This window comes from Heterodontus francisci, chromosome 9 (genome assembly GCF_036365525.1).
Source record: "Heterodontus francisci isolate sHetFra1 chromosome 9, sHetFra1.hap1, whole genome shotgun sequence".
Classification (NCBI taxonomy): Eukaryota; Metazoa; Chordata; class Chondrichthyes; order Heterodontiformes; family Heterodontidae; genus Heterodontus; species Heterodontus francisci.
In genome coordinates, this window is record NC_090379.1 from 101,684,651 (window position 1) to 101,712,109 (window position 27,459).

The window sequence follows — 27,459 nt, forward strand, 5'->3', positions numbered from 1 at the left end:
CGGTCAATGGTAGCCCCTAGGATGTTGATAGTGGGGGATTCAGCGATGGTAATGCCGTTGAATGTCAAGGGAAGATGGTTAGATTCTCTCTTGTTGGAGATGTTCATTGCCTGGCACTTGTGTGGCGCGAATGTTACTTGCCACGTATCAGCCCAAGCCGGGATATTGTCCAGGTCTTGCTGCATTTCTACACAGACTGCTTCAGTATCTGAGGAGTTGCGAATGGTGCTGAATATTGTGCAATCATCAGTGAACATCCCCACTTCTGACCTTATGATTGAAGGAAGGTCATTGATGAAGCAGCTGAAGATGGTTGGGCCTAGGACACTACCCTGAGGAACTCCTGCAGTGATGTCCTGGAGCTCAGATGATTGACCTCCAACAACCACAGTCATCTTCCTTTGCGCTAGGTATGACTCCAGCCAGCGGAGGGTTTTCCCCCGATTCCCATTAACCTCAGTTTTGTTAGGGCTCCTTGATGCCATACTCGGTCAAATGCTGCCTTGATGTCAAGCGCAGTCACTCTCACCTCACCTCTCGAGTTCAGCTCTTTTGTCCATGTTTGAACCAAGGCTGTAATGAGGTCAGGAGCTGAGTGGCCCTGGCGGAACCCAAACTGAGCATCACTGAGCAGGTTGTTGCTAAGCAAGTGCTGCTTGATGGCACTGTTGATAACACTTTCCATCACTTTACTGATGATTGAGAGTAGGCTAATGGGGCGGTAGTTGGTCGGGTTTGATTTGTCCTGCTTTTTGTATACAGGACATACCTGGGCAATTTTCCACATTGCAGGGTAGATGCCAGTGTTGCAGCTGTACTGGAACAGCTTGGCTAGGGGTGCGGCAAGTTCTGGAGCACAGGTCTTCAGTACTATTGCCGGAATATTGTCAGGGCCTATAGCTTTTGCAGTATCCAGTGCCTTCAGTCGTTTCTTGATATCACGTGGAGTGAATCGAATTGGCTGAAGTTTGGCATCTGTGATGCTGGGGACTTCAGGAGGAGGCCGAGATGGATCATCAACTCGGCACTTCTGGCTGAAGATTGTTGCAAATGCTTCAGCCTTATCTTTCGCACTGATGTGCTGGGCTCCCCCATCATTGAGGATGGGGATATTTGTGGAGCCACCTCCTCCAGTTAGTTGTTTAATTGTCCACCACCATTCAAGGTTGGATGTGGCAGGACTGCAGAGCTTAGATCTGATCCGTTGGTTATGGGATCGCTTAGCTCTGTCTATCGCATGCTACTTACGCAGTTTGGCATGTAACTAGTCCTGGGTTGTTTCTTTACCAGGTTGACACCTCATTTTGAGGTATGCCTGGTGCTGCTCCTGGCATGCCCTCCTGCACTCTTCATTGAACCAGGGTTGGTCTCCTGGCTTGATGGTAATGGTAGAGTGGGGGATATGCCGGGCCATGAGGTTACAGATTGTGGTTGAGTACAATTCTGCTGCTGCTGATGGCCCACAGCGCCTCATGGATGCCCAGTTTTGCATTGCTAGATCCGTTCGAAATCTATCCCATTCAGCACGGTGATAGTGCCACACAACACGATGGACGGTATCCTCAATGTGAAGGCGCGACTTCGTCTCCACAAGGACTGTGCGGTGGTCACTCCTACCAATACAGTCATGGACAGATGCATCCGCGGCAGGCAGATTGGCGAGGACGAGGTCGAGTATGTTCTTCCCTCGTGTTGGTTCCCCCACCACCTGCCACAAACCCAGTCTTGCAGCCATGTCCTTTAGCACTCGGCCAGCTCGGTCAGTAGTGGCGCTATGAGCTACTCATCGTGATGGACATTGTAGTCCCCCACCCAGAGTACATTTTGTGCCCTTGCCACCCTCAGTGCTTCCTCCAAGTAGTGTTCAACATGGAGGAGTACTGACTCATCAGCTGAGGGAGGGCGGTAGGTGGTAATCAGTAGGAGGTTACCTTGCCCATATTTAACCTGATGCCATGAGACTTCATGAGGTCCGGAGTTGATGTTGAGGACTCCCAGGGCAACTCCCTCCCTACTGTATACCACTGTGCCACCACCTCTGCTGGGTCTGTCTTGCCGGTGGGACAGGACGTACCTGGGGATGGTGATGGCAGTGTCTGGGACATTGTCTGTTAGGTATGATTCCGTGAGTATGACTATGTCAGGCTGTTGCTTGAGTAGTCTGTGGGACAGCTTTCCCAACTTTGGCACAAGCCCCCAGATGTTAGTAAGGAGGACTTTGCAGGGTCAACAGGGCTGAGTTTGCCGTTGTCGTTTCCGGTGCCGAGGTCGATGCCGGGTGGTCCATCCGGTTTCATTCCTTTTTATGGACTTCGTGGCGGTTAGGTACAACTGAGTGGCTTGCTCGGCCATTTCAGAGGGCATGTTAGAGTTAACCACATTGCTGTGGGTCTGGAGTCACATGTAGGCCAGACCAGGTAAGGACAGCAGATTTCCTTCCCTGAAGGACATTAGTGAACCAGATGGGTTTTTACAACAATCGACAATGGTTTCATGGCCATCATTAGACTAGTTTTTAATTCCAGATTTTTTTTATTAAGTTCAAATTCCACCTTCTGCTGTGGTGGGATTCGAACCCATGTCCCCAGAGGGACACCCTGGGTCTCTGGGTTACTAGTCCAGTGATAATACCACTACGCCACCGCCTATCATCCCCACTGTTTGCCACACCTCCAAGTTTGGTATCATTGGCAAATTTTGAAATTCTATTCTGTGTTCCAAGATCAAAGTCATTTATACATAGCAAAAAAAGCAGTGGTCCTTGCACTAACCCTTGCAGAACACCATTGTCTACCATCCTACATCCTGAAAAACAACCATTTACCACAGCTCGCTTTCTGTCTTTGTCAATTTTTTTATCCAATTGGATGCTGACCCTTCTATTCCATGAGTCTAATTTTGTTAACCAGCCTTTTATGTGGTATTTTAATCTTTCCATCACTCCCTCCACCACTGGTGCACTGTGGTTGCAGTATATACCATCTACAAGATACACTGCAGAAACTCACCAAGGCTTCCAACACACAACCTCTATCGCCTCTAAGAAGGACAAGGGTAGCAGATGCATGGGAACATTACTATCTGCAAGTACTCCGAGTCTTATACCATCCTGACTCAGAAATATGTTGCCATTCCTTCATTGTCGCTGGGTCCAACTCCTTGAACCTCCTCCCTGACAGCACTGTGGGAGTACCTTCAGCAAACGGACTGCAACAGTTCAAGAAGGTGTCTTACTACCACCTTCTCAAAGGCAATTCGGGATGGTCAATAAATGCAGCCCTCGTCAGCAATCCCCACATTCCAGGAATTAATAAATTGACCCATACGTAAGAAGTTTATGGACTGAGCCAAGGAGGTAGAACTGCAATGCAGGTGTCAAAGAGCCAGACTCTTCCCCAAAAGGAAGGAGGCTTCACATACACTTAGCTAAAGGTCTGCTAAAATAACATTTTGCAAGGGCAGCTGCAAATCTTCAACCTAAACTCTCATCTAGGGAAATACATGGGAAGATTGCTGGAGGAGAAAGTAAAAGTAAATTACATTGAAAATAAAAAGGAGGGACTCTAAGTGGTTGAAATGGATGAATCCAGAGCTCTGTAAATGGGATTATATTGAAAAATAGATTTTGTTCCCCTCAGGGACTCAGAATTTCAAGTACTTACCCTCTTCTACAAGAGCAGACATTTGTAAAGCTTTGGCATAGCCTCTCTCTCTAATGAGCTGTGCACAAATCAAATTTGTATTTACTTGGATGACTCTTCGAGAACAAGTTCAATATATATGTATGCATTATATACGGACACATATCATGTACACACATATATACGCATGTATCTCACACAAAATTATAACCAAGGACCATGATAACCAAGAATGTTCCAACTCACAAGCGTTGTATCCTGGAGACGATGGTTGTGAATGCTGCTTGTATATCTGCAGAAGAACACGTGCACACAATGGGGAGGTTGTGTTTCTGTAGTAACTCTGATACGTACTGTAAGGCAGTAAAGTATTATTAAACAGGTATCCTATTCTCTGATCCAGATTAAGAGTCACAGTCTCAGTTTTAATTAGCGAGCTCAACAGTAGCAAACAAAGATGGAGGCTTGGGGAACGTGTTGAATGGAAGCACTACAACCATTGAGGAAAAAAAACCATCAGACTGAGTCAACTGGAGCTTCTGTCCCACATCCCCGAGTGGCAGAGGATTAACAACTAACAGGGTAGCAAATTCTGCTTTGTCTTTGTGTTCTTGGGAAGTGGGCAATAATTGCAAGGTTGCATTTTATTACCCATCCCTAATTAATAAAGGTATTAAATGTCAGCCATGTAGTGTGGGACCAGAGTCACATATCGCCCAGACCGGGTAGGGTTTCAAGCTTAGCTGTCCCTGAAGGCCGTTAGTAAAACAGTTGTGTTTCTACAACAATCCAGCAGCTTTCATGGTCATTTTATCAGGTGCCAGCGCACAAATAACCAGATTTATTGCATTCAGTTTGTTGTGGTAGGAATTGAGCTCATAGTCTCTGAATCACTAGTCTAGTTCTATAATCAATAGGCTACTGTAGCGTTTTGGATAACCAAAAAGATGAGGGGAAATGCAAAAGAAAATAAATCAAGTCTCTCCATATGGCTGACAGGTAACATCACTGTATCTGAGACATAGAGATCAGGAGGCTCCAGGTTCAATCTCTGGTCTAAGTTTTTTTTTTAAAGTCTTTCATGGGTTGTGAGCTTTGCTGTCAAGGCCAGCATTTGCCGTTGAGAAAGTGGTGCTGAGCTGCCTTCTTGAACCACTGCAGTCCACCTGGGCAGGTACGCCCATAGAGCTGTTAGGGAGGGAGCTCCAAGTTTTTGACCCAGCGACAGTGAAGGAACAGTGATATATTTCCAAGTCAGGATGGTGTGTGGCTTGAAGTGGAACTTGCAGGTGGTGGTGTTCCCATACGTCTGCTGCACTCATCCTTCTAGGTGGCAGAGGTCGTGGGTTTGGAAGGTGCTGTAGAAGGAAGTTTGGTGAGTTGCTGCAGTGCATCTTGTATCTGGTACACACTGCAGCCACTGTGCGCCGGTCGGGTAGGGAGTGAATGCTTAGGTTGGTGGACAGGGTACTGATCAAATGTTGAGGGCGGTGGATGGGGTGCCAATCAAGCGGGCTGCTTTGTTCTGGATGACATTGAGCTTCTTGAGTGTTGCTGCAGCTGCACCCATCTCGGCAAGTGGAGAGTATTCCATTATACTCCTGACTTGTGCCCTGTAGATGGTGGACAGGCTTTGGGGAGTCAGGAGGTGAGTTACTCGCCACAGGATTCCTAGCCTCTGATGCTCTTGTAGCCACAGTATTTATATGGATACTCCAGTTCAGTTTCTGGTCAACGGTAACCCTCAGGATGTTGATGGTGGGGGATTCAACAATGATAATGACGTTGGATGTCAAGGGGAGATGGTTAGATTCTCTCTTGTTGGATATGGTCAATGCCTGGTGCTTGTGACGTGAATGTTACTTGCTTTATTTAGTGACAGCATTCCTGGATTAGAGAAAAATGAGTTGGGTTGCCATTCCTGATCACTATCCACCAATCCCTGCTGGAAGTGAGTGAGCATGGAAAGGATAGGATTTGACTCTCAACTGGGACATGGTGCACAGTTAGATTGTCTGCAGACACTTGCGATCAAGGTGTGCGACTAAAAAGAGGATAGCTGGATAAGCTGCCAAAGGGAAATCTTCACAGTGAAAGGAATCAATTGTTCAAGAGAGAAGGTGGGAGGAGAAAATGATATGCTATCATCATAAATCAGCACACAGACAAGGAGGTAGCACCTGTTCATTGTCTTGGTGGGATCAGGTAGACCATTGCTAATGTCAAGACAGACATGTTGCCTTATCACTCAAAAGTCATTAAAATGGCAACATTTTAACCTTTTTTTCCATCTAAAGTCAGACAGACTTGCATTTACACAGTGCCTCTAATGCACTCTGGATGTCCCAAAACACTTTACAACCAATAATGTACTATTGAGGTGTAGTCATTGCTGTAATGTACGAAACACGGCAGCTAATTTGTGCACAGCAAGCAACCACACACAGCAATGAAATAAATTACCAGATCATCGGCTTTAGGTATTAGCTGAGGGACAATTATTGACCAGGACATTGATAGAACATTCCTGCTCTCTTTCAAATAGTGCCATGGGGTCCTTTATGCCTACCTGACAGGGCAGATGTCTCCTCCAAAAGAAAGCACATTTGATAGTGTGGCAGTCCCTCAGCACTACTCTGAAGTGTAATCATTTTTGTAATGTAGAAAAATCTGGTAGAAACATGCCTCTTGGGTTGGTACGCACCTGTCCCTGCCAGTCTGATGTATTAATCAGAATTATGTTTTCCGGCAATTGCTCATCGGAAATTAGGATGTGATTCAACTGGTCATACACGGTTTTACGAGGGATCTGCAGTAACAAACAGAGAATGCAAACACTAATGATGCAGATACGTTTTCAGTGCATATTTTACCAGATTGACCCAAATCGAAATAAAATGAGCTGGGCACTTGGCTACGCACCTAGCTTTAATGGTCTAAAGCTCTAATTATTTAACATACCCAGGAAGCTCATGCTTTAGATTTCAATGCTGCTTGCACATAGGAACAGGATTAGCCCATTCAGCCGTTTGAGTCTGTCCTGACAGTCAGTGGGATCATGGTTGATCTATATCTTATTTCCATCCAACTGCCTTGACTCCATATCCCTTTAAAGCCTTGACTAGCAAAAATCTATCGTGTTCAGATTTAAATTAATTAATTGAGCATCATCTTGTGCACACAACAGTACAAGAAATAGGAGGAGTAAACCATATGGCTCATCAAGCCTGCTCCGCCATTCAATACGATCATGGCTGATCTTAACCTTCAACTCCACTTTCCTGCTTGCTCATCATTTCCCTTGATTCCATGAGAGACCAAAAATCGGTCTATCCCAGGCTTAAATGTATTCAACAATGGTGCATCAACAACCCTCTGCGGTTTCAATTCCAATTCCAAGAGAATTCCAAAGGTTCACAACCTTTTGAGTGAAGAAATTTCTCCTCATCTCAGTCCTAAACGATCGGCCCCTTATCCTGAGATTGTGCCCCCGTATTTTAGATTACCCAGCCAGCAAAAACAGCCTTTCAGTGTCTACCCTGTCAAGCCCATTCAGAATTTTGTATGTTTCAATAGGATCGCCTTTCATAGAATAGAATCATCGAACGTTTAAGGGACAGAAAGAGGCCACTTGGCCCATCGTGTCTGTGCCGGCCAAAACAGATCCACCTCAGCTTACGTCATTCGAGGTGCATATTCAGACTCCTGAATGAAATCAAGAAATTTTGGAAATACTCAGCAGATCTGACAGCAGCTGTGGAGAGGGAAGCAGAGTTAACGTTTCAGGTCAGTGACCCTTCATCAGAACAGGCAGAGGCAAGAAATGTAAGGTTTTAAGCAAATAAAGTGGAGGTGGGGCAAGAGATAACCAAAGAGAAGGTGTTGATAGGACAAGGTCACAGAGAATAACTGACCAGAAGGTCATGGAGCAAAGGCAAACGGTATGTTAATGGTGTGGTGAAAGACAAAGTGTTAGTGCAGAGAGGGTGTTAATTGACAGAAAAATAGAACAACCTGGCCCAAAGCACAAACATGAAAAAAAGCAGCAGTGGGTAGCACATAGTAAAAAATAACGATGAAACAAAATGAAATAAAATAATCAAATAAAAAGGAAAAAAAAGGCTAAAAATAAGAAGGGGGGCCCGTCATGCTCTGAAATTATTGAGCTCAATGTTGAGTCCAGCAGGCTGTAGTGTGCCTAATCGGTAAATGAGATGCTGGTCCTCGAGCTTGTGTTGATGTTCACTGGAACACTGCAGCAATCCCAGGGCAGATATGTGAGCATGAGAGCAGGTGGGTGTGTTGAAATGGCAAGCAACCGGAAGCTCAGGGTCATACTTTCGGACTGAATGGAGGTGTTCCGCAAAGCGGTCACCCAATCTGCGTTTGGTCTCCCCAATGTAGAGGAGACCACATTGTGAGCAGTGAATACAGTATACTACATTGAAAGAAGTACAAGTAAATCGCTGCTTCACCTGTAAGCAGTGTTTGGGGCCTGGGATAGTGAGGAGAGAGGAGGTACATGTGTAGGTACTACACCTCCTGCGATTGCATGGGAAGGTGATGTGGGAAAGGGACAAGAAGTTGGGGGTAATGGAGGAGTAGACCAGGGTGTCGCGGAGGGAATGATCCCTTCGGAATGCTGACCGAGGAGGGGAGGGGAAGATGCGTTTGGTAGTGGCATCACGCTGGATGTGACGGAAATGGCGGAGGATGATCCTTTGGATGTGGAGGCTGGTGGGGTGGAAAGAGGACAAGGGGAACCCTGTCGCGGTTCTGGGAAGGAGGGGAAGGGAAGAGGATAGAGGTGCGGGAAATGGGCTGGAAACGGTTGAGGGCCCTGTCAACCACAGTGCGGGGGGGATCCTCGGTTGAGGAAAAAGGAAGGCACATCAGACGTGCTGTCGTGGAAGGTTGCATCATCAGAGCAGATGCGTCGGAGACTCACTCACCCCTTCCTCTCCTTCCCAGAATTGCGACAGGGCTCCCCTTGTCCTCACTTTCCAACCCACCAGCCTCCTCATCCAAAGGATCATCCTCCAACATTTCTGCCACATACAGCATGATGCCACAACCAAACGCATCTTCCCCTCCTGTCCCCGGTCAGCATTTCGAAGGGATCGTTCCCTCCGCGACACCCTGGTCCATTCCTCCATTACCCCCAAAACCTCGTCCCCTTCCCATGTCACCTTCCCATGCAATTGCAGGAGGTATAATACCTGCCCATTCAGCTCCTCTCTCCTCACTATCCAACGCCCCAAACACTCCTTTCAGGTGAAGCAGTGATTTACCTGTACTCCTTTCAATTTAGTATACTGTATTCACTGCTCACAATGTGGTCTCCTCTACACTGGGGAGACCAAACGCAGATTGGGTGACCGCTTTGCGGAACACCTCCGCTCAGTCCGAAAGCACAACCCTGAGCTTCGGGTTGCTGGCAATTTCAACACAACCCCTGCTCTCATGCCGACATATCTGCCCTGGGATTGCTGCAGTGTTCCAGTGAACATCAACGCAAGCTCGAGGACCAGCATCTCATTTACCGATTAGGCACACTACAGCCCGCCGGACTGAACATTGAGTTCAATAATTTCAGAGTATTACGGGCCCCCCTTCTTATTTTTAGCTTTTTTTCCCCTTTTTATTTGATTATTTTATTTCATTTTGTTTCATCATTCTTTTTTTTTAAACCCATGTGCTTACCCACTTTTTTTTGTCATGTTTGTGCTTTGGGCCAGGGCTATTCATTTTTTTGTCAATTAACACCCTCTCTGTACTAACGCTTTGTCTTTCACTACACCATTAACATACCGTTTGCCTTTGCTCCATGACCTTCTGGTCAGTTATTCTCTGTGACCTTGTCCTATCAACACCTTCTCTTTGGTTATCTCTTGCCCCACCCCCACTTTATTTGCTTAAAACCTATTACATTTCTAGCCTCTGCCAGTTCTGATGAAGGGTCACTGACCTGAAACGTTAACTCTGCTTCTCTCTCTCCAGATGCTGTCAGATCTGCTGAGTATTTCCAGCATTTCTTGTTTCTATTTCAGATTTCCAGCATCTGCAGAATTTTGCTTTTATTTTAGTGTCTTCTTCTGAATGAATTGAGAACCTCTGCTTCAACTACCCTTTCAGGCGTGAGTTCCAAACCATCACCACCCTCTGGGTGAAATTTTTTTTCTCATCTTATCTCTAATTTTTCTATCAATCACTTTGAATCTATGCTCCCTCATCACTGACCTCTCTGTTAAGGTGAATAGACCCTTCACCTGCACTCTATACAGGTCCTTAAACATTTTGTACATTTCAATCAGATCTCCCCTCAGCCTTCTCTGTTCCAAGGAGAACAACCCCAGCCTGTCCAGTCTTTCCTCATAGCTGCATTTTTCCAATCCTGGCAACATTTTCGCAAATCTCCTCTGTACCCTCTCTAGTACATCCTTTCTGTAATGAGGTGACCAGAACTGCACAAAATATTCAAGTTATGGCCTAACCAATGAGTTATACAGTTCCAGCTTAACCTCCCTGCTCTTGTATTCTATACCTCGGCTAATAATGGAAAGGATTCCACATGTCTTCTTAACCACCTTATCGACCTGTCCTGCTACCTTCAGGGATCGATGGACATTCACTCCAAGGTCCCTCCCTTACTTCCTTTACACTTCTCAGTATTTTCCCATTAATCGCGTATTCCTTTGAGCTCCTCAAATGCATCACCTCACACTTCTCCAGGTTGAATTCCATTTGCCACTTTTCTGCCCATCTGACCAGACCATCAATATCTTCCTACAGCTATCCTCCTCACTACCACGTGGCCAATCTTTGTGTTGTCTGCAAACTTCTTGATCATGTCCCCTACATTTACATCCAAATCGTTAATATACACCACAAAAAGCAGGGGACCCAGTACTGAGTCCTGCGGATCTGGAAACTGGAAACAGCCCTCCAGTAGTTAAAACAGCCGTCAACAATTACCCTTTGTTTCCTGCCACTGAGCCAATTTTGTATCCATCTTGCTGCATTTCCCTGGATCCCATGAGATTTTTTTTTTAAAGCAGTCTGCCATGTGGGACCTTGTCAAAAGCCTTACTAAAATCCATGTAGACCACATCAACTGCACTACCCTCATCTGTCCTCCTTGTTACTTCTTCAAAAAATTTGATCAAGTTGGTCAAACAAGACTTTCCCTTAACAAATCCATGTTGACTATCCTTGATTAACCTGTGCCTTTCTAAGTGACAGCTTAGCCTGTCTCTCAGAATAGATTCTAATAATTTGCCCACTACTGAGGTTAAACTGACTGGCCTGTAATTATTTGGTCTATCCTTCGCTCCCTTTTTGAACAGAGGTACAACGTTAGCAATTCTCCAATCCTCCAGCACCACACCTGTATCCAGTGAGGAGTGGAAAATGATGGTCCGACCCTCGGCTATTTGCTCTCTTGCTTCTTTTAACAGCCTTGGATACATTTCACCTGGCCCTGGTAATTTAGCAACTTTCAAGGATGCTAATGGCATTAATTGTTCCTCTCTCCCTATGTTTATCACATCCAATACTTCACATTCTTCCTCCCTAACTACAATATCTGCATCGTTCCCCCTCTTTTGTGAAGACAGATGCAAAGTATTCATTAAGAACCATACCAATAACTTCTGCTCCTACACATAGGTTACCTTTTTGGTCTTTTATGGACCCTACTCTCTCCTTAGTTATTCTCTTACTCTTAATGTATTGATAAAACATCTTTGGTCTCACCTTGATTTTGCTTGCCAATATTCTTTCATACCCTCTCTTTGCTTTCCTAATTTCCTTTTTGATTTCACCCCTCCACTTTCTATACTTCTCTCGGCTTTCTGCAGTATTGAGTTCTCGGTGTCGGACATAAGCTTTCCTTTTCTGCCTTATCTTACCTTGTAGCCTCCTTGACATCCGTGGGGCTCTAGATTTGGCCACCTCATCTTTTTTCTTTGTGGGAACATGTTGACCTTGAACCCCTTGAATCTCCCCTTTGAATGCCTCCACTGTTCTGACACTGATTCACCTTCAAGCAACTGTTTCCAGTCCACTTTTGCTAAATCACTCCTCAGTTTAGTAAAATTGGCCTTGCCCCAATTGAGAACTATAACTCTTGTTCTATCCTTGCCCTTTTCCATAATTATGTTAAAACTGACTGAATTATGATCACTACAACTAAGATGCTCTCCTACTGCCACTCCTTCCACCTGCCCATCTTCATTTCCTAAAACTAAGTCTAAAACTGCGCACTCTCTTGTTGGACTTGCCACATACTGGGCGAAAAAGTTCTCCTGAATGCACCTCGTGCACTTCTCAGAGATTTTCCTACATATCTGCTCTTCTATCTCCCCCTGACTGTTTGGGGATCTATTGTACACTCCCAGCAGTGTGATTGCCCTTTTTTTATTCCTTAGCTCAATCCAAATGGCCTCATTTGATGAATTTCCAACATATCATCCCTCCTCACAGCTGTAATAGTTTCCTTGACCAAAATTGCCATTCCCCTTCCTTTCTTATCCCCCTCCCTATCGCGTCTGAAAACCCTGTAACTAGGAATGTTGAGCTGCCATTCCCGTCCCTCCTTAAGCCATGTTTCTGTAATAGCTATATCATACTGCCACATGTCTATCTGTGCCCTCAGCTCATCTGCTTTGCTATACTCCTTGCATTGAAATAGATACCCTAGAGCACTGCCAATCTCTTTTTTTAATTTTCTAACCCTCGTTTCTTCTGTCTTCCAGACTCATCAATTTTCTGAGTCCATTTTAATTTATGATTTTATCTCAGCTGAGTCTACCCTCAGGTCCCCATTCCCCTACCAAACTAGTTTAAACCTTCCCCAGCAGCAATAACAAAACGTCCCAAAAGGAACTCCGTCACAGCTCTGTTCAGGTCCAACCCGTCCAGCCTGTAGAGGTTCCATCTCCCCTAGAGCCGGTCCCAATGTCCCAGGAATCTAAAGCCCTCCCTCCTGCACCATCTTTCCAGCCACATGCTCATCTGTTTTATCATTCTATTTCCATACTCACTTGCGCGTGGCACTGGGAGTAATCCAGAGATTACTACTTTTGAGGTCCTGCTTGATAATTTTGAACCTAGCTCCCTAAATTCTGATTGCAAGACCACATCCCTCTTTCTAACTATGTCATTGGCTGTTCACCCTCCCCCTTAAGGATGCTCTGCAGCCGCTCAGTGACATCCTTGACCCTGGCACCAGGGAGACAACACACCATCCTGGATTCATGTCTGCGGCCACAGAAATGCCTGTCTGCTCCCCTGACTATTGAATCACCTATCAATATGGCTCTTCCAGTATTCCCTGTACCCACCTGTGCAGCTGAGCCACCCATGGTGCCATGGACTTGGCTCTGTCTGCACTCCCCAGGTGAAGCATCACTTTCCTCAGTATTCAGAACTGAATACCTGTTGGAGTGAGATGCACTCAGAGGTCTCCTGCAATACCTGCCTGATTCCTTTTGACTATCTGGTGGTCACCCATTCCCTCTCTCCCTGCATACTCTTAAGCTTTGGGGTGACCACATCTATAACTGTGCTATCCACGTAGCTCTTATCCTCACGAATGCACCGCAGTGTCACCAGCTGCCGGTCAAGTTCCAAAACCCAGAGCTCAAGCTGCTTCAATTGACAACACTTCCTGCACAAATGGTTCTCCAGGATATGGGAAGCATCCTGGAGCTCTCACATAGCACAGGAGGTGCACTCTCGAGGTTGAAGCAATCCTACCATTCCTTTATTTATTAGTTGACCCTTTGCTACTGCTAAAAAAAATCCTTACCAATACTACGACAGCTTAGAATTATTAATAAAACCTTACTAGTATTGATAAATCCTCTCATTCTAAACTCCGGAGAGTACAGGCCCAATTTACTCAGCCACTCATCATAGGATAACCCCCTCATCCCAGGGACCAATTTAGTGAACCTTCATTGTACCACCTCCAATGCACATATATCCTTTCTTAAATGTGGAGACCAAAACTGCACACAGTACTCCAGATGTGATCTCACCAAAACCCTGTACAGTTGTAGCAAGACTTCTTCATTCCTGTACTCCAACCCCCTTGCAATAAAGGCCAACATGCATGTGCCTTCCTAATTGCTTGCTGTAGCTGCATGCTAACTTTTTGCATTACTTGTACAAGCACACCCAAGTCTCTTTGAACATCAACACTTACAAGTTTCACACCTTTTAAAAACATTCTGCTTTTCTATTCTTATGACCAAAGTGAATAACTTCAACACTTCCCTACATATACCCCATCTGCCATCTTGTTGCCCACTAACTTGACCTGCCTATATCTCTTTGCAGCCTCGCTGTGTACTCCACACAGCTTACCTTTCCATCTCCCTTTGTATCATCAGCAAACGTAGATACATCACTCTCTGTCTCTTCATCTAAGTCATTAATATAGATTGTAAATAGCTGAGGCCCCAGCACTGATCTTTGCGGCACTCCACTATTTACTGCTGTCAACTTGAAAATCCCCTGTTTATGCCCACTCTTTGTTTCCCAATCCTCTCTGCATGCTAATATATTACGCCCAACTCCATGAGCCCTTATCTTTTGTGTGATACCTTATCGAATATCTTTTGGAAATCCAGGTATACTACATCTACTGGTTTCCCTTTATCTAACCAACTAATTACATCCTCAAAAAACTCTAATAAATTTGGCAAACAGGATTTCCCTTTAGTAAAACCATGTTGACTTGTTCTAATCATACTGTGCTGTTCTAAGTGCATTGTTAAAACTTTCTTAATAATAGATTCCAGCATTTCCCCAAAGACTGATGTTAGGCTCACTGGCCTTTAATTCACTGTTTTCTCTGTCCCTCCTTTCTTGAAAAGCATTGTAACATTTGCCAACTTCCAATCTGATGGGACAGTTCCCGAATCTAAGGAAACTTGGAAAATCATAGCCAGCACATCCATTATCTCTTTTAGAACCCTTGGATATAGGCCATCAGGTCCTGGGGATTTGTCGGATTTTAGTCCCTTAAGTTCCTCCAATGCTTTTTCCCTGCTGATATTAATTTCCTTAATTTCCTCACTCTTTTTAGTCCCTAGCTTACCATCTATTTCTGGTATGAAATTTGTGTCTTCTATTGTGAAGACAGACACAAATATTTGTTCAATGCCTTTACCATTTCCTCATTCCCCATGATAATTTCTTCTGTCTCTGATTCTAACTTTAGCCACTCTCTTCCTTTTTATATATCTCTAAAAGCTTTTACAATCTGTTTTTGTGTTACTGGCTAGTTTACTCTCATTCTATTTTTTCCTTTTTTATCAACTTTTTGGTGGCCCTTTGTTGGTTTCTAAAACATTCCCAATCCTCAGACTTGCTGCTCTTTTTTGCAACATTGTAGCCTCTTCTTTTAATCCAATACTATCCTTAACTTCCTGAGTGATCCATGGATAAAGAATAAATAAAGAGTAAAGAACAGTACAGCACAGGAACAGGCCATTCGGCCCTCCAAGCCTGCGCCGATCTTAATGCCCGCCTAAACTAAAACCTTCTGCACTTCCGGGGACCGTATCCCTCTATTCCCATCCTATTCATGTATTTGTCAAGATGCCTCTTAAACGTCGCTATCGTACCTGCTTCCACCACCTCCCCCGGCAGCAAGTTCCAGGCACTCACCACCCTCTGTGTAAAGAACCTGCCTCTCACATCCCCTCTAAACTTTGCCCCTCTCACCTGAAACCTATTTCCTCTAGTTACTGACTCTTCCACCCTGGGAAAAAGCTTCTGAATGTATTTTTGTTGAACATTTTGAATTGTTTCCCTTAAGGTTCCCACTGTTCATTTATCGCCATACCTTTTAGTCTATTTACTCAATTTACCTTAGCCAGTTCTCCCCTCATGCCTACGTAATTGGCTTTGTTTAAGTTTCAGATTCTTGTTTGTGATTGCAGGTTGTCACTTTCAAACTTAACATGAAATTCAATGGTAGCACGATCACTGCTTCCCAGTGGATCTTTTACTATGACATTGGTTATTAACCCTGCTTCATTACACGATACTAGATCTAAGCTAGCTTTATCCCTTGTCAGTCCCATAACGTATTGCTCCAAGAAACTGTCCTGTAAACATTACACAAACTCATCTTCTAGATCACTCTTGCCAATTTCATTGCTCCAGTCTACATGAAGATTAAAATCTCCCACAATTATTACATTGCCTTTGTTACAAGCTCCAATAATTTCTTGTTTAATGCTCTGTCCAACAGTATAACTACTGTTAGGCGACCTATAAACTACTCCGAAGAGTGTTTTCTGATTCTTGCTATTCCTAGTTTCCACCCATACTGATTCTACTTCATGATCTTCTGAGGCCAGATCCTTTCTCACTAATGTTCTTATGTCATCCTTTATTATCAAGGCTACCCCTCCTCCTTTGCCATTCTGTCTGTCTTTCCAAAATATGGCATACCCTGGAATATTTCTTTCCCAACCTCGATCACCTTGTAACCATGTCTCTGTAATGGCAATCAGATCTAAATAATATACCTCTATTTGTGCCACTAGTTCAGCTATCTTATTGCCGATGCTTCACGCACTCCAATAAAGAACCTTTAATTACATTTTCTTACTTCTATTCCCTTCAATGACCTTATTCACTGATGTACAATTTTTGTTAAACACTCTGTCCCATTCTGCTTGCCTTTACACACAACACTATACTGTTTCAATGTCTCGACCTATCTCTTTGGATTTCTAAATCTCCCTTCACCCGAAACCGCAACCACACCACCCACCCCCCCGCCTCACCCTATTAGATCACGACCTCTAACTTCTAACATTCTTAACTTTGTACGCTCTGTCTCTTCCTGCCACACTCTGATTAGAATTACTGTTATTGCTGTCTTGATTTCTTGCCTTCTCCCTCTTTAAATTATCACATCTTCCCTCACTTGATACCTCGTCCCCGCTATTTAGTCTAAAGTCCTCTCTACTGCCTTAGTTATACGACTCACCAGAACACTGGTCCCAGCACAGTTCAGGTGAAGACCATCCCAACAGTACAGCTTTCTCTTTCAGTGTCCCAAGAATCAAAACCCATTTCTCCCACACCAAACTTTGAGCCACACATTTAACTCTCTCTTATTTACCCGATGCCAATTTGCTCGTGGCTCAGGTAATAATCTACAGATTATTGCCTTTGAGGTTCTGCTTTTTAATTTAACCCCTAACTGCTCATGCACCTTATGCAGAACTTCTTTCCTAGTCCTATGTCGTTGGTACCCATGTGGACCACGACAACTGGATCTTCCCCCTCCCACTGCTTTTTGTAGGAGAGAGTTCCACGCGTCTACCGCCCTTTGCATGAAGTGTTCCTGACTTCTCTCCTGAATGGGCTGGCTCAGATTTTAAAGGTATATCCCCTTGTCGTAGGCCTCCCCATAAGCAGAAATAGTTTCTCTCTACCTACTCTTTCAATTCCTTTCAAAATCCTAAAAACCTCAATCAAATCACCCCTTAGAATTCTACATTTCAGGGAAGACAAGTCATGTAATCTTTCATCATAATCTAACCCTAGAGCCCTGGTAACATTCTGTTGAATTTGCATGACCCTCCTTCCAAGGTCAACGTGTACTTTCTAAGGTGTGGTGCCCAGTACTCCAGTGGTCTAACCAGGACTTTGTGCAATTGTAGCAAAACATCCTCCTCTTTATATTCTAGACCTCTAGTTTTAAAGGTTAACTTCCAATAGCCTTTTTGATTATTTGTTGTACCTGACTAATACATTTTAGTTATCTGTGTACATGGACCCCGAATTCTCTGCATTGCCATTATTTTCAGCTTTTCACCATTTAAAAAATGCTCAAATCTATCCTTTTTTGTTCCAAGATGGATGACCTCCATACTCACCTGCAGTGAAATCCATCTGCTACAGTTTTTCCAACTTACTAAATCTATCAATGTCTCTTTGTAATTTTATGCTCCAGTCTACCCTACTTACTGATACCACCATCAGCAACATGTATCGTCAGCACACTTGGATAGCAAAACAGACAGCCATATAGCTATGTCATTAATATAAAGAACAGTTGAGGCATCAGGACAGATCGTTGTGGAAACTCTAGTCACATCCTTCCAATGTGAGTACATACCCATTTTTCCCACTTTGTTGTTTACTGCCTAACTTTATCAGGTCAATAACTTGCTTTCAAATCCATAAGCTTTAATTTGAGTTAACAGTCCCTTATGTAGAACGTTATTGAATGCCTTCTGGAAGTCCATATAAATTATATCCATAGACATTCCCCTGTCTACTACTTTAGTTACTTCTTCAAAAAATTCAATTAGGTTCATTAGACATGACCTATCCTTTACAAATTCATATTGGTTCTCGCCAAACGATGCAAATTTCTCCACGTACGGTCATTCTATTCTTGACGATAGATTCCAATAACTACCCCTGCAGAAGATGTTAGACTTAACTGGTCCATATTTTCCTGGTTTCTCTCTCTCACCTTTCTTAAATAAGGGAGTTATATTTGCAATTTTCCTCTCTAAAAGGACAATTGCTGAATCAAAGGTGCTTTGGAACATTATGGATGAATCGCTGTGTGGAGCCGGAGGACACAGGTGAAATTTTGAATGATTACTTTTCACCTGTGTTCACTATGAAGAAGGACAATGTAGGTTTCGAGATCAGGGAGGGGGATTGTGATATAACTGAACAAATTAGCATTGAAAAGGAGGACGTATTAACTGTTTTAGTGGGTTTAAAGGTGGATAAATCCCCAGGCCCAGATGAGATGTATCCTAGCTGCTATGTGAGGCAAGGGAGGAGATAGCAGGGGCTCTGACACAAATTTTCAAATCCACTCTGGCCACAGGAGAGGTGCCAGAGGACTGGAGGACAGCGAACGTGGTACCATTATTCAAGAAGGGTAGCAGGGATAAAACAGGTAATTACAGGCCGGTGAGTCTAACATCAGTGGTTGGGAAAATATTGGAAAAACTTCTGAGCGACAGGATTAATCTCCACTCGGAGAGGCAGGGATTAATCAGGGATAGTCAGCATTGCTTTGTCAGGGGGAGATCGTGTCAAACTTAATTGAATTTTTCGAGGATGTGACTAGATGTGTCAATGAGGGTATAGCAGTAGATGTAGTATACATGGATTTCAATAAGGCTTTTGATAAGGTCCCACATGGGAGATTAGTTAAGAAGGTAAAAACCCATGGGATCCAGGGCAATTTGGCAAATTGGCTTAGTGGCAGGAGGCAGAGGGTGATGGTCAAGGGTTGTTTTTGCCAATGGAGGCCTGTGACCTGTGGTGTACCACAGGGATTGGTGCTGGGACCCTTACTGTTTGTAGTGTACATTAATGATTTAGATGTGAATATAGGACGTATGATTAGCAAGATCGCAGATGACACGAAAATTGGTGGTGTTGTGGATAGTGAGGAGGAAAGCCTTAGATTACAGGATGATATAGATTAGCTGGTAAGATGGGTGGAGCAGTGACAGATGGAATTTAATCATGAGAAGTGTGAGGTGATGCACTTTGGGAGGTCTAACAAGGGAATGGAATATACAATGCATGGTAGGACCCTAGGAAGTACAGAGGAACCTTGGTGTACTTGTCCATAGATCACTAAAGGCAGCAGCACAGGTAGGTAAGGTGGTTAGGAATGCATATGGGATACTTGCCTTTATTAGCCGAGCCATAGAATATAAGAGCAGGGACGTTATGTTAGAGCTGTATAAAACGCTGGTTAGGCCACAGCTGGAGTACTGTGTACAGTTCTGGTCACCACACTATAGGAAGGATGTGATTGCACTGGAGAGGGTGCAGAGGAGATTCACCATGATGTTGCCTGAGCTGGAGCATTTCAGCTATGAACAGAGATTGGATAGGCTGAGGTTATTTTCCTTGGAGCAGAGAAAGCTGAAGGGGGACCTGATTGAGGTGTACAAAATTATGAGCAGCATTGATAGGATAGATAGGAAGAAACCTTTTCCCTTAGCGGAGGGGTCAATAACCAGGGGGCATAGATTTAAGGTAAGGAGCAGGAGGTTTAGAGGGGAGTTGAGGAAAAATGTTTTCACCCAGAGGGTGAAATCTGGAATCTGGAAAAAAACTGCCTGAAGGGGTGGTAGAGGCAGGAACCCTTACAACATTTAAGGAGTATTTAGATGAGCACTTGAAACACCATAGCATACAAGGCTATGGGCCAAGTGCAGGAAAATGGGATTAGATCGGATGGGTGCCTTATGGTCGGCGCAGATGCGTTGGGCCGAAGGGCCTGTTTCTGTGCTGTATAACTCTATGACTCTAAATATCTGCATTATCCAAACCCACTTCCTTTAAAACCCTGGGGTGGAAACCATCAAGTTCTGGGGATCTGTCAGTCTTCAGTGCCATTATTTTTTCTCATACTGTTTTCTTGCTTATGTTAACTTTCGTGACTCCAGTCCTTGATTCATTATTAATCCCCCTGAAATGTCAGGCATATTATGCTCTTCCTTTACTGTGAAGACTGACACAAAAGTAATTATTCAGCAAATCTGCCATTTCCTTATTTTCATTTGCAATATTACCCCATTTGTTTTAAACAGCCCACATTACCCTGACTACTCTTTTTCTTCTAATATAATTGTTAATCTTGATATCCCTCACAGTTTATTCTTATATTCCCTTTTTGCAGCGGTTACTATCTTTTTTGTTTTCCTTTGCTGTTCTTTATATCTCTCCCTGTCCCCCGGATCTACACTATTCTTTGCACTTTTGAATGTTCTTTAATTTATTACCTCTCACCTCTTCTGTCAACCATGGCGGTTTTATTTGTTGAGTAGAGCTCTTTCCCTTTAGGATTCTTACAGGTCCTGTTTTAAACTAAATTATTCTTTTGAACACCTCTCATCATTCATCTACAGTTTGATCCAATAACAGTTTTGACCGGTTTGCGATTGTCAATCTCTGTCTCATCTCCCTAAAACGTTAACCTTACTAAAATCTAGAATCTTAGAAACTAGGTTAGTTTCTCCTTTTTATCGTCACTATTAGATAACTGCTTCCTTACTGTTGGATTATTAACCAAGTCTGGCTCATTACCAATATTCCCTCTAAGCTGCATGGCTGCGCAGCAACTTGAAAGTCCCCACGCAGGTCATACACTAGTTGGTGCCTTTAAGTTACCACGCATGCATGGCTGCACAAAAAATGTTTTAAAGGGGCCGTGCATTTAAACAAAAAGCCCACGCCCTCCAAAAAAATTAGAGGGAACGTTGCTCATTATTACATCTGGTATAATCTGCCCTTTTATAAAAGCAAAATACTGCAGATGCTGGAAATCTGAAATAAAAACAAGAAATGCAGGAACCACTCAGCAGGTCTGGCAGCATCTGTGGAAAGAGAAGCAGAGTTAACGTTTCGGGTCAGTGACCCTTCTTCGGAACACTTATAATCTGCCCTTTTGTTGGTTCTAGAACATATTGCTCCAGAAAACTATCAGGAACTTTGCTATCTTTCTGATTTGAACTACTCCATTCTTCCAAATCGAAATGGAAATTTTACTCTTCCATTAAAACAACTCTGCTTTTGCTACAAGTCTCTCAAATCACTGAAGAAATACATTCTTCACTTCGTTGCTGCCATCATGAGGCCTGTGGCGAACTCCTAGAGCAGTTTTCAGACCTCTCTTGTTCTTCAATTCTAACCATAGTCTTTGCTGATTGCTTTCACTTACCTTTATCCCTTCTTACTTATGCTAAAATAGCATCTTTAAAGAAAAAAGCTGCAAACAAGGAAATCTAAAAAAGCAATATAAAATGAAAAAGCAAATAGTGAAAATGCACAGGAGGTTTGTCAGCTTTAGAAAGAGAAAGAAATGTCAATATGTCAGATGGAAAGCTTTCATCAGAACAGTCACAGTTAAAGCTTCTTTCAAATGCTGACTTACTTAATGTGCATTTGCATCATTTTCTGTTTCGACCTGCTGCTGCCAGACCCAATCCCTTTCCCTCCATTCTATTTCTCCCACCCTCTCAACCCCAAACTCAGGTCGCAATCCTATTCCAGAAATGTGCCTTTAAAGTTGTGCCTTTAAGTTTTGAAGACATTAACCTGTCCCTTTTAAAAAAAGCTTCAATTGAGTAGACAAAAATTTAAAAAAATTCTATTGCTTCTGCTTTTCCAAGCCTAAATTTTATTTCGACTAGCGAAAATCTTTAAATAAAAAACATATGCAGATAAAAGATTCACCGCTCACTTACTTGAGTGAATGCGGCTCTCTTCATGCTGTTCAGCAATGTCAAAGTAGTGCCCTTTGAAGTTAAGGGATGAAGGTTAGCAGTCATACAACTTTGAATGTAAAATGAGTGGCAAAATGGGGAGCAAATAAGGTTTGGCTAGTCATTTTTTTTTTAAATTAGAAAGGGAAGATATATTACTCCATTTGCTATATATCACACAATACGCTGGCTAGCATTAAAACTTCACAGTAGAGTAAACTCACCCCATCTACTTTGTATCATTTCAGGTTGCACTTGCACAGAATATAGTTAACGCTGCACTTTTCTACTATCACAATTCCCAAACATAATCACAATTGGAAACCAGCACATGGTCACTCAACAGTTTCTTTAAGTGGGGGGGAGGGGGTTGAGGGCAGGGGTTCCCATAAATTCAGTATTTATTTCTCACCAAGACTCCACAGTAAAATTGACCATAAAATCTTTCTGGGTGTTTTCTCTCTCCTCTTAAACACCACTATATTGTCAGTAACTGTACAGTGAAAGAGAGAATTAGATAAGGCAGGAGGAGTGTGAGCGAAGGCCTATCCTTAGGCAAGAACTGAAAAAGTAAACCATGAGAATGAGCAACTCCACTCATGTATTTCCTAGCAGAAATGGCAGAGATTGAACAGCCAGTGACTGGGAATAAATTGTGGTGTGTAGGAAGCATAGATTCAAATAATTCAAATAAAAAGACAACTTTCATGACCACCAGTTATCTCAAAGAGCTTTACAGCCAATGAAGTACTTTTGAAGTGTAGTCCCCGTTGTAATGTAGGAATCACAGCAGCCAATTAGCACAAAGCAAGCTCCCACAAAACAGCAACTTGATCATGACCAGATAACTTGTTTTTGTGATTTCGATTGAGGGATAAATATTGGCCAGGGCACCAGAGATAACTCCCCTGCTCTTCTTCTAGATAGTTCCATGGAATCTTTCATGTCCATATGAGGGGGAAGACGGGGCCTCAGTTTTAACGCCTAATCCAAATGACGACTGCTCCCTCCTTGCAGCACTCCCCAAGTGCTGCATTACAGCATCAGCCTTGATTTTTGTGCACGAGTCCTGGAGTCAATCAAAAGGTCATTGAGCCCATTCAAACCCTCCCATCCTTGCAAGCTGTGGCTTACTGGTAGCACTCTTGCCTGAGTCAAAACGTTGTGGGTTCAGGACGCACTTCGAGATTTGAGCACATAATCTAGGCTGACATGCCCAGTGCAGTATTGAGGGACTGCCTTTCATATGAGACGATAAACTAAGGCACTGTCTGACTGACCAAGTGAATGTAAAAGATCTCATGGTGCAATTTCGAAGAGGAGCTGGGACGTGCTGCTCAGTGTCTTGGGCAACATTTATCGCTCAACCGACATCACTAAAAACAGATTACCACATTTCTATTTGAGGTGCATTAATTGGCGACTACATTTCCCACATTACAACAATAACTACACATCAAAAATATTGAATTGGCTATGAGCACTTTAGGATATCTTGATGCACTATATAAATGCTCAGATACTTTTCTCTAGAAAAGAAACCTGATAGAGGTCTTTACAATTATGAAACTGATAAGATAGATGTAGAAAAGATGTTCCCACTTGTGGGGGAATCCAAAACCAAGGGTCATAAATATAAGATAGTTACTAGAAAATAGAACAAAAAAATTCAGGGGAAAATACTTCACCCTGCGAGTGGTTAGATTGTGGAATTCAATACTACATGGAGTAGTTGAGGTGAATAGCACAGATGCATTTAAGAAATTGCCAGATAAACACATGAGGGAGAAAGGAACAGAAGGATATGCTGATAAGGTTAGATGAAGTAGAGTGGCAAAAGCTCCTCTGGAGCATAAACACCAGCGTAAACCATTTGGACCAAAAGGCCTGCTTCTGGGCTACAAATTGTATGCAATTCTATGCATGTCTTTCTTTCCAGAATCCTCCCCCATTTTGAATATTCTTAACGTTTTCGCCTCTACTGGCATATCTGGCATAGTGTTCCAAACATCCATCAGTTGTTAAGCAAAGAAGATCTTTCCAACTCTTCCCAAAGGAGGAGGAAAGAAAGAACTTGCATTTATATTGTGTCTTTTGTGACCTCAGGATGTCCCAAAGCACTTTACAGTTAATGAAGGACTTTTGAACTGTGGTCACTATTGTAATGTAGGTAACATAGTAGCCAATTTCTGCACAGCAAGGTCCCGCAAACTACAATAAGATAAATGATAAGTTAATGTGATTGCACGATGTTGGTTGTAAAACTACTTACTAAGAATCTGAATTTAAGCTCTCTGGTTCTACTTTCTTGACTTAGTTTGAGGAACTATTCTGAGTGGTATAGTGGGTTAGAGGAACCTACTCGACACCTGCAGCATCCCAGTCTGGATTTGATCCTGAGTGACTAGAAGGAAGTCTTCTCTGCTGACCACAATGGCCTTGTGTCAAATCCACTCGTGGCAGTCAGTTCAGTTCGAAGCAGATGCAAGCCCACAGCACAGAGTTGCACATAATTCAGCATTAATCGGTATTGTTGCAAGGTCAGCTGGTGTGGGAAAGAGATGATAAATTACTAAGACCTAAGGGATATGATTTACTATGATCACAAGCAGCCTGGGCCAATAACTCAAGGGCAAAAACTGTTGTGAGCAAGTTATGAGATTAGTTATGAGTGAGTTCTAAATAAAGGCCCATGAGTCTTAAATTGGTAGAGGTGAAAAGCAGGGTTTTATGATGCACTGTATTTTTCGTACTGGTTTTAGTGCATCTGGGGGCAGTGAAACCGTCAATCAGGCTGCTTCTGTGTGGCAAAGTGTAAAATGTCTTTACTTTATGATGATTTTCTTCAAATAGGTTTTCAAAGGTAAAACAATGAAAAAGTCAGAAAGAATGAAAATATATGCAACATATCTGCTGTGGTATAGATGGAAATATCACACTGGTCAATGGCGAGAGGGGCTTTTGTCAGTATAGACTTAATGCACAATGGCAGCTGTGGTTCAGTGGCTCTCCATATGGTACAGTAGAAATCCTAAGTGATCAATGGGGAAAGTCAGAATGGATCCATAACTGTCAGTTCTAGTTGTCTCTTTTGTCCAGATCTAAGGGATAGCATTGATATCTAGAAGCAGGGAGGCACTGGTAATGGAAAAACATGACACATGCAAATTCAAAATAGGTGCAAATAACTTGATATTGTAACTTGAAAATTTGGATCAATTAAGCAGTCAATGTATTTTAGTGCTCGCTGGTTGTAAAAAGTTTTCAAACCACTTGGTGAATACCACATGCTGATACTTTGTGACCACCTGCGCATGTAACCGAGTTTGAAACCTAGACCAAGAGTTAGGAACCTAGGGACAGGAGTCAGCTATTCAGCTCATCAAGCCTGTCCTGCAATTCAATTAGACTGTGGTTGATCAGTAAATCAACTTAATTTACCTTTCTTGGTTTCCTGTATCCTTACCTAACAAAAACCTATTAGAGTCATAGAGTTATACAGCACACAAACAGGCCCTTTGACCCAACGCGCCTGCACCGACCATTAAGCACCCATCCAAACTAATTCCATTTCCTTGCACTTGGCCCGTAGCCTTGTATGCTATGGCGTTTCAAGTGCTCATCTAAATACTTCTTAAATGTTGTGAGTGTTCCTGCCTCTACCACCCCTTCAGGCAGTGTGTTCCAGATTCCAACCACCCTCTGGGTGAAAAAATATTTCCTCAACTCTCCTCTAAACCTCTTGCCTCTTACCTTAAATCTATGCCCCCTAGTTATTGACCCCTCCGCTAAGGGAAAAAGTTTCTTCCTATCTATCCTATCAATGCTGCTCATAATTCTGTCTACCTCAATCAGGTCCCCCCTCAGCCTTCTCTGCTCTAAGGAAAACAACCCCAGCCTATCCACCCTCGCTTCATAACTGAAATGCTCCAGCCCAGGCAACATCCTGGTGAATCTCCTCTGCACCCTCTCCAGTGCAATCACATCGTTCCTATAGTGTGGTGACCAGAACTGTACACAGTACTCCAGCTGTGTCCTAACCAGCATTTTATACAGCTCCATCACAACCTCCCTGCTCTTATATTCAATGCCTCGGCTAATAAAGGCAAGTATCCCGTATGCCTTCCTAACCACCTTATCTATCTCTGCTGCTGCCTTCAGTGATCTATGGACAAGCACCCCAAGGTCCCTCTGACCCTCTGTGCTCCCTAGGGTCCTACCATCCATTGTATATTCCATTCCCTTGTTAGACCTCCCAAAGTGCATCACCTCACACTTCTCAGGATTAAACTCCATTTGCCACTGCTCTGCCCATCTTACCAGCCCATATATATCGTCCTGTAATCTAAGGCTTTCCTCCTCACTATTTACGACTCCACCAATTTTCATGTCATCTGCGAACTTACTGATCATACCTCCCATATTCACGTCTAACTCATTAATGTACACTACAAATAGTAAGGATCCCAGCACTGATCACAGGCCTCCATTCGCAAAAACAACCCTCGACCATCACCTTCTGCCTCCTTCCATTAAGCCAATTTTGAATCCAATTTGCCAAATTATCCTTGATCCCATGGGCTCTTATTTTCTTAACCAATCACCCATTCGGGACCTTATCAAAAGCCTTACTGAAGTCCATGTAGACTACATCAACTGATTTACCCTCATCTACACCTCTAGTCACCTTGTCAAAAAATTCTATCAAATTTGTTAGACACGATCTCCCCCTGACAAAGCCATGTTGACTATCCCTGATCAATCCCTACCTCTCCAAGTGGAGATTATACCTTTCTCTCAGAATTTTTTCCAATAATTTCCCTACCACTGACATTAGACTCACAGGCATATAATTACCTGGTTTATCCCTGCTACCCTTCTTGAATAATGGTAGCACATTCGCTGTCCTCCAGTCCTCTGGTACCTCTCCCTTGGCCAGAGAGGATTTGAAAATTTGTGCCAGAGCCCCCGTTATCTCCTCCCTTGTCTCACATAGCAGGCTGGGATACATCTCATCTATCCTTCAAGCCTGCTAATACAGGTAATACTTCCTCCTTTTTAATGCTAATTTGATCAGGTATATCACAATCCCCCTCCCTGATCACGACACCTACCGCGTCCCTCTCCATAGTGAACACAGATGAAAAGTAATGGTTCAAAACGTCCCCTATGTCCTCCGGCTCCACACACAGATTGCCTCTTTGATCCCTAATGGGCCCCACTTTTTCCCTGGTTATCCTCTTGCTCCTAACATACTCATAAAATACCTTGGGATTTTCCTCTATCTTGTCTGCCAGTGATTTTTCATGACCCTTCTTCACTCTCCTAATTACTTTTTTAAGTACTCCTCTACACTTTCTATACTCCTCTAGGGCCTCCACTGTTTTCAGCACTCCTAATCTGCCATAAGCCTCCATTTTTTTCTTTATCCAACCCCCTATATCCCTTGACATCCAGGTTTCCCTTGACCTGTTGGTCCTAACCTTCACCTTTACGGGACCGTACTGGACCTGAACCCTCACAATTTCCTT

The 27,459-nt window shown here is 43.3% G+C and overlaps 1 protein-coding gene across 7 annotated transcripts in view; it reads right to left on the bottom strand.

Moving 5' to 3' along the window:
* Positions 1 to 27,459, bottom strand: part of pacs2 (phosphofurin acidic cluster sorting protein 2) — a 348,015-nt gene that overhangs the window by 44,971 nt on the left and 275,585 nt on the right. For 5 of the 7 annotated variants that reach the window (XM_068039603.1, XM_068039602.1, XM_068039608.1 and 2 more), the window contains 3 exons: positions 21,911 to 21,961; positions 6,346 to 6,450; positions 3,888 to 3,994 (listed from right to left, as the gene is read on the bottom strand). In XM_068039603.1, the coding sequence (XP_067895704.1) occupies positions 3,888 to 3,994; positions 6,346 to 6,450; positions 21,911 to 21,961 (263 nt within the window). The remainder of the gene's footprint in view (positions 1 to 3,887; positions 3,995 to 6,345; positions 6,451 to 21,910; positions 21,962 to 27,459) is intronic. The other 2 variants (XM_068039606.1, XM_068039604.1) reach the window with 1 other exon arrangement.